The 15,605-nt window shown below is 39.7% G+C and overlaps 1 protein-coding gene across 2 annotated transcripts in view; it reads right to left on the minus strand.

Annotated features, from left to right (window-relative positions):
• LRBA (LPS responsive beige-like anchor protein) overlaps positions 1 to 15,605 on the minus strand; it is a 733,083-nt gene that overhangs the window by 5,448 nt on the left and 712,030 nt on the right. For both annotated transcript variants that reach the window (XM_060012133.1, XM_060012132.1), the window contains exons 54-56: positions 6,953 to 7,054; positions 3,742 to 3,938; positions 429 to 580 (exon numbers count right to left, since the gene is read on the minus strand). In XM_060012133.1, coding sequence (XP_059868116.1) covers positions 429 to 580; positions 3,742 to 3,938; positions 6,953 to 7,054 — 451 coding nt within the window. The remainder of the gene's footprint in view (positions 1 to 428; positions 581 to 3,741; positions 3,939 to 6,952; positions 7,055 to 15,605) is intronic.

Genomic DNA, 15,605 nt, shown 5'->3' on the forward strand with positions numbered 1-15,605 from the left:
AAAATGAAAGACTGTATATTAAAAAGAAATAAGATGCCAGGTAAAGATTATCTCCCTAAAATGGAGGTTTTAGTATATAAGCCAGATTTCTCAATGGAATCATTATGGACAGACATACAGGCATTTCACATGAAATTTTGTTTAAGAAAAAAGGTACTTTAACATAAAAAGCTTTACAGCAATATAATTGGAGCCTCTGTTACTTAAATCCTGTCTATTCCTAGAGAATTCAGCCTTTGTCCAAGATTGGCAATGCCATCAAACAAAATCATGCTTTTTAAAAAGTACCTTGGAAACCCCAATATCCATCAGCTTTTTTGATTGCACAGGTGACCCTCACAGCCCAGCCCAGCCATCAGCCCAGTTACTACATACATTCCCTTGCCAGTTTTTAATGCCACCAGTATAGACCACTATTTCAGTGTTACCTCTGGTCGTAAGACAGTGCCATGGCCCGGATCCCGGCGTCGCAGCCTGGATAGGCGAAGAGCTGCTTGAGGTCAGACACCTGCCAGACCATGACCACACCGTTGTCTCCTCCGGTGAGCAGGTACTGCCCATCCCGGCTCAGCTGGATAGCCTGTGAGACACAGCAACAGTCAGTAGAGACACGGCTCTCGGAAAACTGGGGCCCTCACCGCATCTCTGATTAATTCGACGTGATTCCAGCCGGCTACTGGAGCCACAAAGGGAAAGAGTGTGTATGTGTTCCTGAGGAGTTTTCAGGAAATCATGAGTCATAGAAGACTTTTGCTATTTTTCAAAAGTCAAATGGGCAAAGTTAGGCAATGCTGGAGTTTTTGAGTTTTTTTGTTTTTAATTTTTGCTTTTTAAGGATGAGGTGGCTGACTCTTCCAATTCTATGACTACTAGTTAAATGGTCCGTGTTGTGGACGGGGACCAGTACTGTAAAACGAAGCGCTTCCTGGCATCTCTCCATTGCACTGTGGTCATGCTAAGCCTGTTTTGTACCGAGGCTGGGCAGACAGTGCTAGCTGACCTCATATCCCTGATAAAACACTGCTGCCTGTGGGGCTCAGCCCCACAGGAGACCACCTACAGCTTGAGCACCTTCACTAGGCCTGCTGGAAGTTTACAGCAGGTGGGAAGACAACTTGGTAGGGAACCGTGACTCCCAGGGTGATTAAACCCAGTTTAAGCATTTTCTTCTTGCCCCAGGACTGACTGCTTCCTGCCAGTGCTGAACTCAAAGGACAGACACGTAATTTGCTCTTCAGTCCTGTCAAACCTACCAAAGGCAGGCCACTTTCTTTTTTTTTTTTTATGACTTTTTATTTTTTTCATGGTTGAAAAAAAGAATCAAAAGAATATTTCATGACACGTGAAAATTATATGAATTCCAAATTTCAGTGCTCATAAGTAAGCATTATTGGAACAAAGGCACATCCATTCATTTCTGGCTACTTTTTTTTTTTTTTTTTTTAAACAGAGAAAGTATGCCAGCTCCTGATATAAAAGGTCCCTCCTTACTTGAGGAGCAGATCCTACTGCCCCTTCCTCTCCTCCTGCCCCCTTCCCTCCAAACCTTCTTTTCCCGGTTTATTAACATACACATTTCCTTTCTTTAGCTGGGTGACATTGGGAGTTCTAAAAGTTATCGCAAATACCTGTAATCTTCTGTCCACCTGGATACAGTGAATGTGGGAATCCAGGTTGTACTAGTAGGGCAGAAAGAAACTATCTACCTTCTGAAAAATATATTTATACTGTTCCGTACTCAGAGTTTTAGCATAGTTGCCTTAAGTCTTTACCCTTTGACAAAAATTTTTTTTTTAATTATAGAAATGTTTCATAGCCATTCAATTCACATTCAAGTAAATGCGAACTTTCAGAGGTCTCTTAAATACAGCTTATTCGCAAAAACACAAAAATACACCTAAGAAATCAAAACCTGTGGGTGGAAGACACTTTCATTCAAGAAGCATTCTCTAAATTTTAACCAAATACCCATAGTAAGATTTTTCAATATAAGTGAAAACCAATATCCTTTTCCCCCATTCATTTCACAAACGTCAATCTCTAGGGGCTTATCTGGGAAATGAAATGAAGACTACAACAAATAATTATTTGCTACACTTATAAAATTCAGCTGATGAAAATCCATTAACCTTACGGTTGTGGTTCACTTGAGTTTTATACGTGAGGCTTTTTACTGGATAAGTGCTATATTAAAACATAAATTAAAACCATTAATCTTTAACTCTTTGTCCTAAAGAATCCCTACTCCTAGCTGAAATTTGAAATAAATAAAACCTGGACTTTTAGGACTATACATGTATCAGCACCTAAAACATTTTATTAAACCAGGTGCCTGCCAAAGTTAAAAAATATTTTGTTGGCCTTTCTCATGAGGGACTTGTCAAATTTCCCTGAGAATAACAGCCAGGGTAGCATTTCCTGAATAGCACCCTATCTCCCACCCAAACCAGCATTCACGTAGTTCTCAATTCTCATACGCCTCCTCCAGTCTCAATCCAGGTTGGGTTGAGACTAGAGATTTTAGGAGGGCCCTGGGGACGTGTGAATCTCAGCCCCTGGACTCCTGAGTGCTCGGACAACACCGTAGTTGCACCAGTTTCCAGGAGGTACCAGCAGGCCACAGCAGTCTGCTGGCGACAATCATATCCTAAGACACAGCTTCCCCAGGAAAACAAAATAAATGAGTTCCTATGGGTGAAATGGGGGGTGATCCTTTGTTTAGGATAACATAACTTTGCTGCTCTGTACAGGCTGCCCACTTAAATTTAAGTTATTCATTAAGACATCTAAACATTGCCTAGTTGATGTGCTCTGATACGTTAACCAAATGCCACTGCACAATCTGGCATCTAAATAAAAACAGGTGGGAGGCCTTGATTAGTGCAGAGGTTCCCCAGGCCACCTGCCTGCAGGGTTCTTGTTGCTCTTTCAAAGAAACTTCATTTCTGGTCTGAGCTAATGACTAATTTGTTTCCATGGTCTCCTTTCCTTATACAGGCTCAGACTGCAGGATGGAGGTGGAGATTTTTGTTCTGTGATGTCTCTTAGTCCAAGCCTGTGATTTCCTTCCACCCTTCCCAAGGCAGTTAGCTGTGAAAGTGTGGGTCTCTGGAGCCGGGCACGGGCAGTGCTCATTTTAGGCAAGCTCACTTTAATCACACAGTTGCCACTTACAAGTTAGTATGATAAAGTGCAGGCGTGCTGGGGAAAAGGCGATGGATTGTTTAAGCCTAAAATCCAGTGGGAAATATTACAGAGGGAAAAAAACAATGGCCATAGGGCAGAGGGGAAAAGCATGTGTGTACGAACAGTCTGCAGAAAGCCTCCGACTGCTGCCTTGAGGAACTTCCCAGAGCCTTTGGTACTAACTGAAGTACCACAGAAATTGTTTTAGCCAGCAAGGGATTTCAAATTACTTTACAGATTTATTAGTGTAGCTGACAAAATAATCGCAACTCCAAGTGACAGATTATCAACATTATTATCGTAAAGAAAAGAGGAAAGGAAAATCCTCTAACGTGTACTTGGTTTAAATGAAGGGAGGGAAAAATAAAAGCAGAGTGTGAGCATCTCTGTATGCAGCCTTCGTGGCAGAGGTGGTCAAAATGCACTGGAGAAACCTCACGGAATGGGAGAGAGAAGAAAGCCATTTACTAAATTGAGAACCCTCTCCCTCCTCACTCACCTTTACACTTTGAGGTAAAAACACAGAATGCTGAAAAGTCTGTAAGGTATACTTACCCTTATGTTATCATCTGTTTCCACGGTGGCCTGGAGTTTTCCATTCACACTGAATGTACAGAAGAAGCCATTTTCATAGAATATGACACAGTGACCCTCTCTGGAAGCCTGCATGAGTTTTGGTTTCAGGCAGTTTTCAGGACCCTCCAAAGTCCTTAACAAGTCTCCATTCATGGAATGTATGAGACATGGTCCTTCTGAGAAAACAGGAGAAACAAAAGCCAAAATGAAGTTTCTGAATAAGAACAGACAAATGTGACCTGAATCTTGAGCACCGTTGAAACAGGCTGCCAGTACCATATCACAGTTGTAGAAAGCCTTAAAAAATTATATCTTAGATATCAGTTATTTTGTAAAATCTGCATGCCGGCTAAATCTCACCTTCCACTTGGGAAAGAAGGAAGCCGAGTCATGCATGTTCAAGTTCACTTCTCAAGAGACAGGAAGTTACTTTATGAAATTCATTATGCCAAGGGATGATAAGAGCTGGAGGAATTCAGAAAGGAACAGGACAAATTACAAATCCTAAAAGAGCTTCCAGGAAGGCTGGGCCTCAGTTAAACATCGGCTGCACACAGGGTCCCGATGGTAGTAGCATTGGGGCCTGTGTGGTGAGAACTCATTAAGGCAACTTCTGAAGGCCTAAAACATCTTCCCTCCCACTGCTTGCTACTTCGCGATGAGAGAAGGTGCCTGGTGGTCCACCTCCTCACACCCCAGCCCCCAGGGAAATTCATACAGAGATCCTTCTGCCACTTCTCCTTGGCAAACAAGTCTGCCCCCCTGCTGTCCCCGAAACCAAGCAGCTTGCATCCACCACTCCCCACTCTCCGGGCTGACCTCCAGGCTGAGATGCTTGAGGAGGATGGAGAAACTGCATCTTTACTGAGTGCCTGCTACATGAAAAGCAAAAGAGGAGCAGGTAACCAAAACTGCTTGTGTGATGAGTAAGTTCTCAGAAATGTCTGAGTCGGACAAATGGGGTAATTAGACTATATGCCCTACTCCTCTCCGGGCTAAATTTCTCGTGGCTACATGGAATCATCACGTGTTCCCCACATGACCATTAAAACGTGTCTCTCGTCTTTCTCTTGACCACTCAGGGAGTTGATAGGTTTTTAGTGTTCTCGACATAAATACATAAGGCAGTCTTTGCTCTGCACAGTTCCAGCATGCATGAATTTCAGTTGTCACTCTAAATGACCCCAGTCCCTCAATGCCACAGTTCAGATTTCAGTTATCACAGGAACTGCATAAGGTACACACTTCATGGTCAGCTTGTCAGTCCACAAATCACTATAAATAACAGGTGTGCATCATGATGGGTGACCAACCCCATCACTTCTTTCGAAGTCTGTTAGTGAATGGTCACTGCACGTCGGTGACTCAGCTCATGCACAGACAGCAAACTCTGTAGTTGTGTTGCCTCCTTGTCTCCCAGGGATGGAACTGTATGACATTTTATAAAAATGGATAATCAAAAGAGGGTAGTGGCCAACAAAGATGGATCTGAAGTAAGGAAATGAGAAGTGACAAAGCTGAAAGTAAAACTGGAAGCCAACATAAACGGAGTTACAGAAGATAGAGCTGACCGTGGGAGTGCTGACATCGCTACAGATGCAGCCAGAGGAAGTGAGTGAAGGTGATCTTACTGACATAAGCCCTGTAAAACTTAGGAAAGTGCTGTTACACACATGAGGATGTCCCAGAAGTGACGTCAGCAAAAATCTCCACATTAAAGGAAACCTAGGAGATATTTCATGACATTGAAAGCACAGAAGATAAAATGTTGGAAGCTGATCCAAACTTAGGAAGGAGTTTGACAACTGGTCAAGGCACAGAGACGATTCTCACTCCTTATCTTAAGTTACACGGAGAGAAGGGGGCGAGCACTTTCCAAGTACTCTTGATGTATTTTTTCACAAAGAAATAAAAGACTGTCATTCGTAATGTCTCTAATGTTTTAAATTAGTGTACTAAATATGAGTTTTACTATTTTTTTCATGTCCATACATATGTGTATGTATGCATATATGTATAAAAGTGAACAAGAGAATTTTTAATGTTTTGATAAAAATTTGTAAAGGCCATGGAACAATCATAAAATTTCCCATTATTTTTCATAATATTTCCCATTGAAATTATTGATTTTTAATATCTTTGCATGGTTTCATCTTGCATGGTCATTTTTATGGTGCTGTACCACCGTGCAAAGTGAGGACAGCCTGTAATATGATAGGTTCATTTTACATGTCCAATTTGGATCACGTACAATCCGGGAACTCATGTTAGCTCAGGATAAATGAAATCATTGGGTATAAGGGGAAAAAATCCAGTAGTTATAGAATTCTTGCTATCATTGTTACTATTTCATCGTTTTGACCAACTAAATTTGTAAACACCAACATTTGACTCATTAATAAGTCTCGTTAGCTATACAAAGTATCATAGTTCAAGACACAGATAAGGTGACTCAAAAACTCTACGCTTGTCCCTCAGATAAGCCTAGGAGATATGTGATTACAGTACTTTTTTGTGTTCAGAGCTCAGTTCAGGGCAGAGAGACAGAGAGATGAATAGACTATTACAGCTGAGTAAGCAATGGACTGGAAACAGCTCTGCTCCTGGCCAGATCCTGATTTGTTGTGTGCGCTCTTAGAAAGCTTGCTGAATATCTTTGGCCTAAATTTGTGACGATGCTATGGGATAGACCTCCAGGCCAACCAGCTGAAGAATCTTTCCACCCCATTCTCAATGCCATCCTGGCCCCTGCCTAGTTCAGAGATTTGGAAAGTAAAACAGACTGGGTCAGGAGTTTCCGTTCAGGTGTGAGGTGGAACCCAGCCCAGTCAGAGTCCAGAAGGATAAACAAACACACTAAGACTGTCCTTGTTCTTGCCTCACTCTTCAGAGCAATGCTGTGAAACAGGACTTCCTGCAGTGATGGAAGTGTTCCCTTTCTGGGCCGTCCAGTACGGTAGCCACTAGTCATAGGTGCATACTGAGCCCCTGCAATGTGGCTAGTGCCACCAGGGAACTGAATTTTAACTTTTATTTCGTTTCAGTTAATGTGAACAGTCCCATGGAGCTAACAGTCACTGTCACAGATAGCACAGCTTTAGAGAAAAAGGCACCAAATTCACCTCTGGTAATTTGTTATTAGAAGACACTGAAAAAATGCATCCGTTTTTTGAAGGCCCCACAGATTTACCTTTAGAACCGCTTAACACGAGGCCGAGCTCAGCGCAGACGGCAGCACAAGTGATCTCAGAGTCATGGCCTGTCAAGATGGCCCGAGGAGTGGTGGTCTCACCTTAAGGAAAAAAAGATTAAACGAACAAATCAATTCAAGTTCGTGCAGGGGATGACCTCCCTCGACTCAGATTAAATCATCATATCATTTGTTCCTGCCTCCCATAATGCTTAAACCTTTAATTTATAGTTTGGGAATTTGTCCCCAAATCCTATTTTAGGAGTAGGTACAAACTATCTGCTATAGTTTGAGGAACACATGTTGCTGAATTTCTAAGCCTTACGTGATTATCAAGCAACGATAGTTTAAAACAGGACAAAAATAGGACAAAATCTGTATTATAAACTGCCTCAGATTGTCTTTCCCAAGCTTATGTGTCATCCTAATATAAAATCTTACAGAGTATATTTCTCCATGGTTCATTCAAAGAACAGAGGGGGAGTAAAACTATTAATATTAAATTAATTCTGATAGTGACTGAACACTAGGGGAGGAGGGTGAAGGTGGGACAGAAAAGGACTATTCAAATAATGGAAGATGTTTCCAAACGTCGTCACAGGTAGAAGACGTCATCCTGTACCTCAGTCCCAAACTAAAAGGAAAACTGGTTGGCTGTGGAGGCACCCCACGAGGGGCCGACGCAACGGGCTCCATCTGGGCCGCGCTGCGGGCCAAGCCACAGGAGAAACTGAATTCCTTATTTAACCTGGAGAATACTATTTTAAGGCAAACGAGTCCTCTACTTTTATAGTGTCTGGGGACAAAGACACAAAACGCCTTCATGAAGTGGACTAATGAGCAGGACTCTGTCAGCACTCTGAGATTTCCTTGATTAGGACTGCTTTTATTTATTTATTTATTTATTATTATTTTTTGCGGTACGCGGGCCTCTCGCTGTTGTGGCCTCTCCCGTTGCGGAGCTCAGGCTCCGGACGCGCAGGCTCAGCGGCCATGGCTCACGGGCCCAGCCGCTCCGTGGCATGTGGGATCCTCCTGGACCGGGGCAGGAACCCATGTCCCCTGCATCGGCAGGCAGACTCTCAACCACTGCGCCACCAGGGAAGCCCAGGACTGCTTTTAGAGTAAGATTGACAAATGGCACTGTGTGATCCACAGGGGCAACTGTGCCCAGAAAACAGGTCACTACTACCAGCTGTGGAACTCTGTGGGAAAGAAGAACTTGTCATCCTAACCCCATACCCTTGGCTATCCTTGGAACAGTCACCTACCCTGAGGAGAGAGATCTGGCAGATCAGGGAAAATGCAGCAGAAACCTACTGTCCTTGAAAAGGCAAATGCTGCTGGTCACAAAAATTAACTAGCGGTTTTTATGATGGTCAACGTGTTCTTTGAAATGTCATGCAAATTTCTGTACATGCCTATGTTTTCCTGGGTGGTGGGGAGGGGAAGAAGGAAAGTAGGGTTTATTGAGTGTGCAGACCAGGAGAGGGCCTCTACTGTGAAGACAGGGCCTGGTTTCTGTGCTGCTGGCCCCGCTGCCTCCACAGCCTGCGGTTACTTCATGTCTGGTCGTCTCACGTAATTATTACAATGCATTTATTGGAGTGCATGACGCACAGCGGTGTCCCCACAGTGTCCTTCCTCACTCTTGGTGACTCTAGGTACTTCTGAGTGAGACGTGGGTGAAAAGGCATCATATCAAACTCTGTTCCACGTTGGCCGTGCTATGTGCAGTGAGACTCAGAAACTGGCTTGCATGCTTGGTGACCAAGGGAGACCTCAAATGGCATAGTAAAAGGCCAGGGGACAAGTAGAACCAAGGGCTTGGTTTCATTTGATTCACTTTTAGAACTTCTCTGGGGAGAGAAGCTCACCTTAATACAAAGTTTACTTGATATTTTCCAAACCAGAAAGCATTTGTTACAATAGCAGCTATTTTTTTCCCTTAAAAAGCATACAAATTTGGTAAATTTGTTAAGAAAAGAAGCAAATATTACAAACCTATCTGAACTACTTAACTTTCTGCTGGAGATAAGTCTTGCCACAAAAAATAGAAATATTTTTAAAAGTTACCAATACTTCAGCCCCGATTCATGGTCCCCCCCATCCCCCATCCCAAGATGCTCTATATTCCATGAAAATACCATACAATGTTATTTTTGAAATGTCTAATTATACCTGTTGGCAACTTTTTTAAAATCAAGAATTAAAATCATTAAGATCTAAGGAATATATTTTCAGTGTGATTGTTCCTTTTTTGTTTTCATAAGGTACCATTTTATGGGGAACAAGATTTGTGTTTTAACTTGAATTGTCTTGGAATTCCTCAGTGGAAAATGAGGGTCTGAAGGAAAACTGATGACAACTGAAAGCAATCTAAGTGTAAGCTAAAGTAAACGAAGGACAGATGGATAGTGGGGACACAGAGGACGTTGTCACTTAAGCATGCCAATGCTAATTTTTTGTTTTCTAGATCTAAGAATATTTTCTCAGGGACATGGGGAGGAAGTGAGAAGATTGCTGTCAACTGGATTTCTTTCTTTAATGTAAAACAGTTGAAATACTGAGAATTTTCTATGACTATAAAGTTAGAGTTTAGGAAGCCTCACAATTTACCCCATAAAGTGAATTAAGATATAAGCATTCTTTTTTGTAAACTCATAATTAAGATTTTTATAAGTATGCTTTACTTACAAAATAATATTTTCCAGTAATCTACACTGTACCAATCATTTGCCCCTCCACAAATCAGAAGACACATGTACATGCTGTGTAATTTCAAAACTGAAAAGAGATTTGCCTTTTCCTAGGGCCTGATCTCTAAATAAAGGCCTGTTCAATGCTAGGACTCTGGCTTCAAAGTTTGGCGAAATGTTTTCTAAACCAGGAAGCAGGTTAGACAGTTCAGGAAATATGGGGGGAAAAAAGGAGAAAGCAGAAAGGAAAGGGAAGGGAAGGAAAGGAAAGAGAAAAAAACAAATTGAAAGCATAAGGGTAAACTTGTGATCACTGGGTTCTACTGGTTTCACAAACACTCACTAGATTTCTAGTAAAAAAGACTCTGCTACTGAACTTTCATCCCCTTTAGGAAACGTACATTAATGGCCTCTAAAAATCCACATACAACAATATGAGGAGAGATATCATTTCCTCTAAGAAAAGCCATTTCCAGTCTTGTTTAAAGACTAAAGTTTGTATTCCCTTTATTATATGCAGTGCAGCTTGGGTGTTCTTTACATTTTCTCATTAAAAAATCTGTTCAAAATAAATACTTGGATTTTTATAAGTTTCAATAAACCAAATGTTTTATGTATTAAAAGTTCACTACAGGAAATAGAATTCTATGATATGGGATTTAAATCCAACAGGTCCAAACTAATAAGTTCAACAGATATTTTGGGAACCCCTTTGGAATGAAATTATGAAGGGGAGAAGGGTTGATGGGAGGCGGAACACAGGCTTCATATGTGGCTCACAGAATCTATTTCTCCATAGTTACATCCTTATACATCATCCTGCAACACAGCAATAACATCCCACATACCAATAACGATATACATATGTGTCCGTGTATATTTGTTTGCAAAGCCTAGAAACAAAATCTGGGAACCATATAACATTCTGACTGTAGCACCCATCTAAATCTGCCCCTCCCAACTACCTGTCAACCCACAGAGTTAATACCTAGGGGGGAAATCAGCTCAAATAAGACAATACTGGCCATGTATTACTTTTTCAAAGACCCCAAAGCTATGGCCATCTCTCACTGAAGTCTCTAAACTGAGTAAGGAGCAGGGGAAAAAGTCTTCTGAAAAATATCAGGTTAATTCTTTGATAAAAATTTGCAGTAGTTAATGGATACAAAAAGTCTTTACTTTTGCTTTCTGAGATAGTAGGATCTACCAAAAGCTGGATCATAAAGCAGAACACATTCCCTTAAGAACCTTTTAAACTCTTACTGCTTGAAAAATCGTCATGGCTTTCAATAAAGCTGAAGAGAAAAATTTATCTTGCTTCTAGTTTAAGGGACTACACTTCAAACTCTTCTTAAAGAAAAATAAAAAGAGAAAGAGGATAGACTTCTTGGACTGCTTTGAAAAGCTTGAGCAATTACTTCAAAGGAAAGGGTGTCTTTGTCCGGAGAGCAGGTTTATGACTACTGATGCAAATCCTAACCAAAGGCTGAAAAGGATACTCAGTGCATCTTTATGGATGGCCTTAAAGGAAGATGAACAAGTCAAAGGAGATTAAAGACAGTCCAAATCCTGCCACGAATACCAGGACACACCGGTTTTTACAGATGTGCTTTTCTTAGTACGTAATACCAAATATCAGTTACTAACTTACAGGCACCATTATAACAACCCAACTTGCATTTAAGCAGCACAAGATCTCTGTAATACCCGCTTAGCATTTATATTGGACTTATGTTTTAAAATATTACGTGAAATGTTTTACACCATTAGGCAGAATAACAAATGCTGCTATTAAATGTGTTTCTTTGGTGGCCTCATAACACTAAGTGTATTTCTCCATCAAATGAACTATGACCTGAAAGAAGAGAAGGAGGAAACAGTAATTTCTCTAGTATCTGTTCATAAATATCCAATGAGAAAAATATTTCAAAAGATCTGTCTCCATTAAGGCAAAGGGGATTAAAAGCTAGGTAAAAATAGACCTGACACGTATTTCTGGCAAACTCTGAGTTACATTTTTAAAAATGAATAAAGTTCTTGGTATTTTTGGCACCATCTCCTCAGTCTTAATGAAAATCAAATTACTTTAAAAAGGCACTGCAAAGTTCTCATTAGCAGTTTAAATATGTTGTTATTAGCAGAGAGAGAATCCCCTTCATTCATTTACCTTCTTCATATCATCTATCATGAAATGAAGGGCAGTTCAACACTTTCCTAGTCTTAGTTTTCTAGAAATAAAATTAGCTCTTCCAATTAATACTTAGTTTAGGTGACTCTTCGGACAGAAGTTAGTATTTCCCATTTGTCTACTCATTCATTCCTTCACTCCTTCACTAAATAACATTTACTGGGTATGTATTATGTGCAATGCACCGTGGAAACAAGGAGGGGAATAAAATATGACCTTGTATTTAGAAATGGTTTGATTTTAAATTGTCATTGGGTCAGGTTTTGTTGACCTTACTATAAGCCTGCTAATTATAATTATAAATACCTATTATTGGAAAGGTCAAAAAGATGTACTGAAGTCCAAACTATTTATTACAACTTAATTTTTATATAAAATGAATATTTACCATCAATTAATGAAGTTCTAAAATAAAAACAACCAATATAATTTTCCAGGTTAGTAAAATCTAATACCATCTGACCTCTTAGAGACATAAAAAACAAAATCATTTCAATAGAGTACTCATTTTGAAAGAAAACATAAGTTTGTTTAAGGACCTAAATATATAATTAAGTTATTAAGTATATATAGATTTAAGAAAATCTAGGTGTTATACATGCCAGCCATTTCCTAAAGCTGGATACTTTTGTTTTGCACATGCGTTCTGTTCCACTTTAATTACATTTGATTACTGTAAACATTCATCAACAAAAAAATTCACATGAAAATTGAATACTAAAGTTTCTCACGTGGCTCACACCATAATGGTAAATCGAGAGAGGAAATGGCTTTTCTGAAGTGGAAATGAGGTTAGTTGTTAAATGTCTCTTAAATCTTTCCACTAACTTCCTGATTTTTCAATGGGAATTATAACACTACATTTTAATTATACAAAGAAATTATTTGAGTTTGTTCTATTTATTCCATCTCTACCAACTCTTCCCTCTCCTCTCCTTTCATTATGGCCTTTTTGGTGGAAAAATGTTGATTTGGTTAAACATATACACTACAGAAAACAAGCCATAGCTGCATTTAGGATGTGACAACCAACAGTAAAATTTGGTAGCTTCCTTTTGTAAATACTGTTAGAATTATTAATGCAAGACAATACAATATTGGTACAAAAAACAATAATACTAAGTTCTTTTTTTTTTTTTTTTTTTTTTTTGCGTTATGTGGGCCTCTCACTGTCGTGGCCTCTCTCGTTGCGGAGCACAGGCTCCGGACATGCTGGCTCAGCGGCCATGGCTTATGGGCCTAGCCGCTCTGCGGCATGTGGGATCTTCCTGGACCAGGGCACGAACCCGTGTCCCCTGCATCGGCAGGTGGACTCTCAACCACTGCGCCACCAGGGAAGCCCCTAAGTTCTTGATTTATAACCTTTCTCCTCTTCTATGATACATATATCAATATATCTCATATAAACTTATATATATAAACTTAAACATATATACATAAGTTTATGACAATGGAATCATCTTCTAAGACTACATTGGAAAATGGGTTTGTGTGAGTATATACCAACAATTGTATACTTAAAGTGTAACCCTAACGTGTAATATTTAAAAAGTACAAAATCCTATCATGACATATACTGTCTTAAGAACTCAGTACTAACAAAATTATCTCTATATTGTCCTTTGCAGATCCTAAGATGGCTTTAGTGACAAGGTTGTATCAAATTCTCTGATGACGATCCAATGAAATCAAATTAAAAATGCTGTACAGTTTAGTGGTTAAGAATGGTGTCTCTGGGGGCTTCCCTGGTGGCGCAGTGGTTGAGAGTCCGCCTGCCGATGCAAGGGACACGGGTTTGTGCCCCAGTCCGGGAAGATCCCACATGCTGCAGAGCGGCTGGGCCCGTGAGCCATGGCCGCTGAGCCTTGCGCGTCCGGAGCCTGTGCTCCTCAACGAGAGAGGCCACAGCAGTGAGAGGCCCGCGTACCGCAAGAAAAAAAAAAAAAAAGAATGGTGTCTCTGGCCTAGAGTGCTTGGGTTTGAATCCCGGCTACAGCATTGCTAGCTATGGCACCTCCCTTGGGCAAGTTCTCATAGTTCTAGTAAGATCTAGGAACTTCAAAACCCAGGGCAGAAAGTAGAGGCATACTAATACTCTCTCTGTGCCTCATCTATAAAACAAGGATAATACCAGGACTACAATGAGGATTAATGAGTTACTACGTGAAGTGTTTAGGATGGTGCCTGGTGTGTAGTGAGCGCTCAATAAGTATCATCTAGTAGTACAAGCAGTAGCAGTATTTTCACCCTCTGTTGCAGACCTTCTCTCCAGCAAAAGTATAATATCTGATCCTGTGCCACATAAATGCCAATTAGAGATGGTTCTCATTACTATTGTTTCCAGTCAGGGAGAAAATATACCTTCATTTCTAGAAATTATACTTTGACTTCTCCCATTCCTCCGTTTCTTAGACTTTCCAACCTTCCCTGACAATCCATTTAATTCTGATACAACTAGGGCATGAAGCCTAGAGCAGGAAGGGAAGGTACATTACAATAATTAGGTATTTTCCTCCCAAATAAAATATCTTTATTGTCTCTTATTATCAAAATAATATAGGCTCATTATAAAACATTCATATAATTTAGTAAATTATGAAGAAGAAAATGAAAAACTGCCTCTAAATTCCACTACCTAAAAACAACCATTGCTAACATTTACTGGTTATCGTTCCAGATTTTTTTCTATACGTAAATATACATAGTAATATTAAGTAAATATATGTATATAGTAAATATACATACATACATACAAGGTATACACACACAGACACAGACACTTAAAATATATCATATTATACATGTAGTTTGGTGATCTTTTACACTTAACAATACAGAGAGCACATTCTTCCATGTCAGTATCACAATGCATAATACGTTAATGGCTGTACAGTCTTTCATTGTGTGGACATATCAAACTTTACTTAACTAATGTACTTCTTTTATACTACTTTCTTGAGACTTTTTCACTTGCCAATTCCCCACAGACGGGCTTATTTTTGGCTCTAATTCACTGATAGCTCCTGTAGCTGCATATGAGTGTCTAGTAAACATAAACATTAGAAAACTCTGCCTCCAAAAAAGAATGCAGATACTTAGAAAAGTTGTTGAAAGGAAATCTTGTTCATATTTTTTGAAAAGTAATATTACCATTCTTATGAATATGAAAATATATGAAAAATGAAAACATAACTATTTTTATCTATCCTAAATACCCAAGTCACATGAAATTCTTTGTAATTTGTCCTCCTTAACATTTTTAAGGTTCCTTTGTTAAAGATACATAAGTAAGCCACTAGTGAAAAGTACAGAGGGTTTTCACATCTTTAGCTATTAGAAACATCCTGGATTTGACACCAAAAGCAAAGGCAACAAAAGTAAAAAATAAACAAGTGGGATTACATCAAGCTAAAAAGCTTCTGCACATAAAGGAAACCAGCAACTAAATGAAAAGGCAACCTATGGAATGGGAGAAGATATTTACAGATCATATCCCTGATAAGGGATTAATATCCAAAACACATAAAAATTCATATAACTCAATATCAAAAGAACAATCTAATTTAAAAATGGGCAGAGGCTCTGAACAGATGTTTTTTACAACGAAGACATATGGATGGCTAGCAAGTACAGGAAAAGGTACTCAACATCACTTATCACCAGGGAAATGCTTACCACAATGAGATACATCTCATACCTGCTAGAATGGCTTTTATCAAAAGGACAAGAAATACCAAGTGTTGATAAGAAAGTGGAGAAAAGGGAA

Source organism: Delphinus delphis, chromosome 5 (genome assembly GCF_949987515.2).
Source record: "Delphinus delphis chromosome 5, mDelDel1.2, whole genome shotgun sequence".
Taxonomy (NCBI): domain Eukaryota; kingdom Metazoa; phylum Chordata; class Mammalia; order Artiodactyla; family Delphinidae; genus Delphinus; species Delphinus delphis.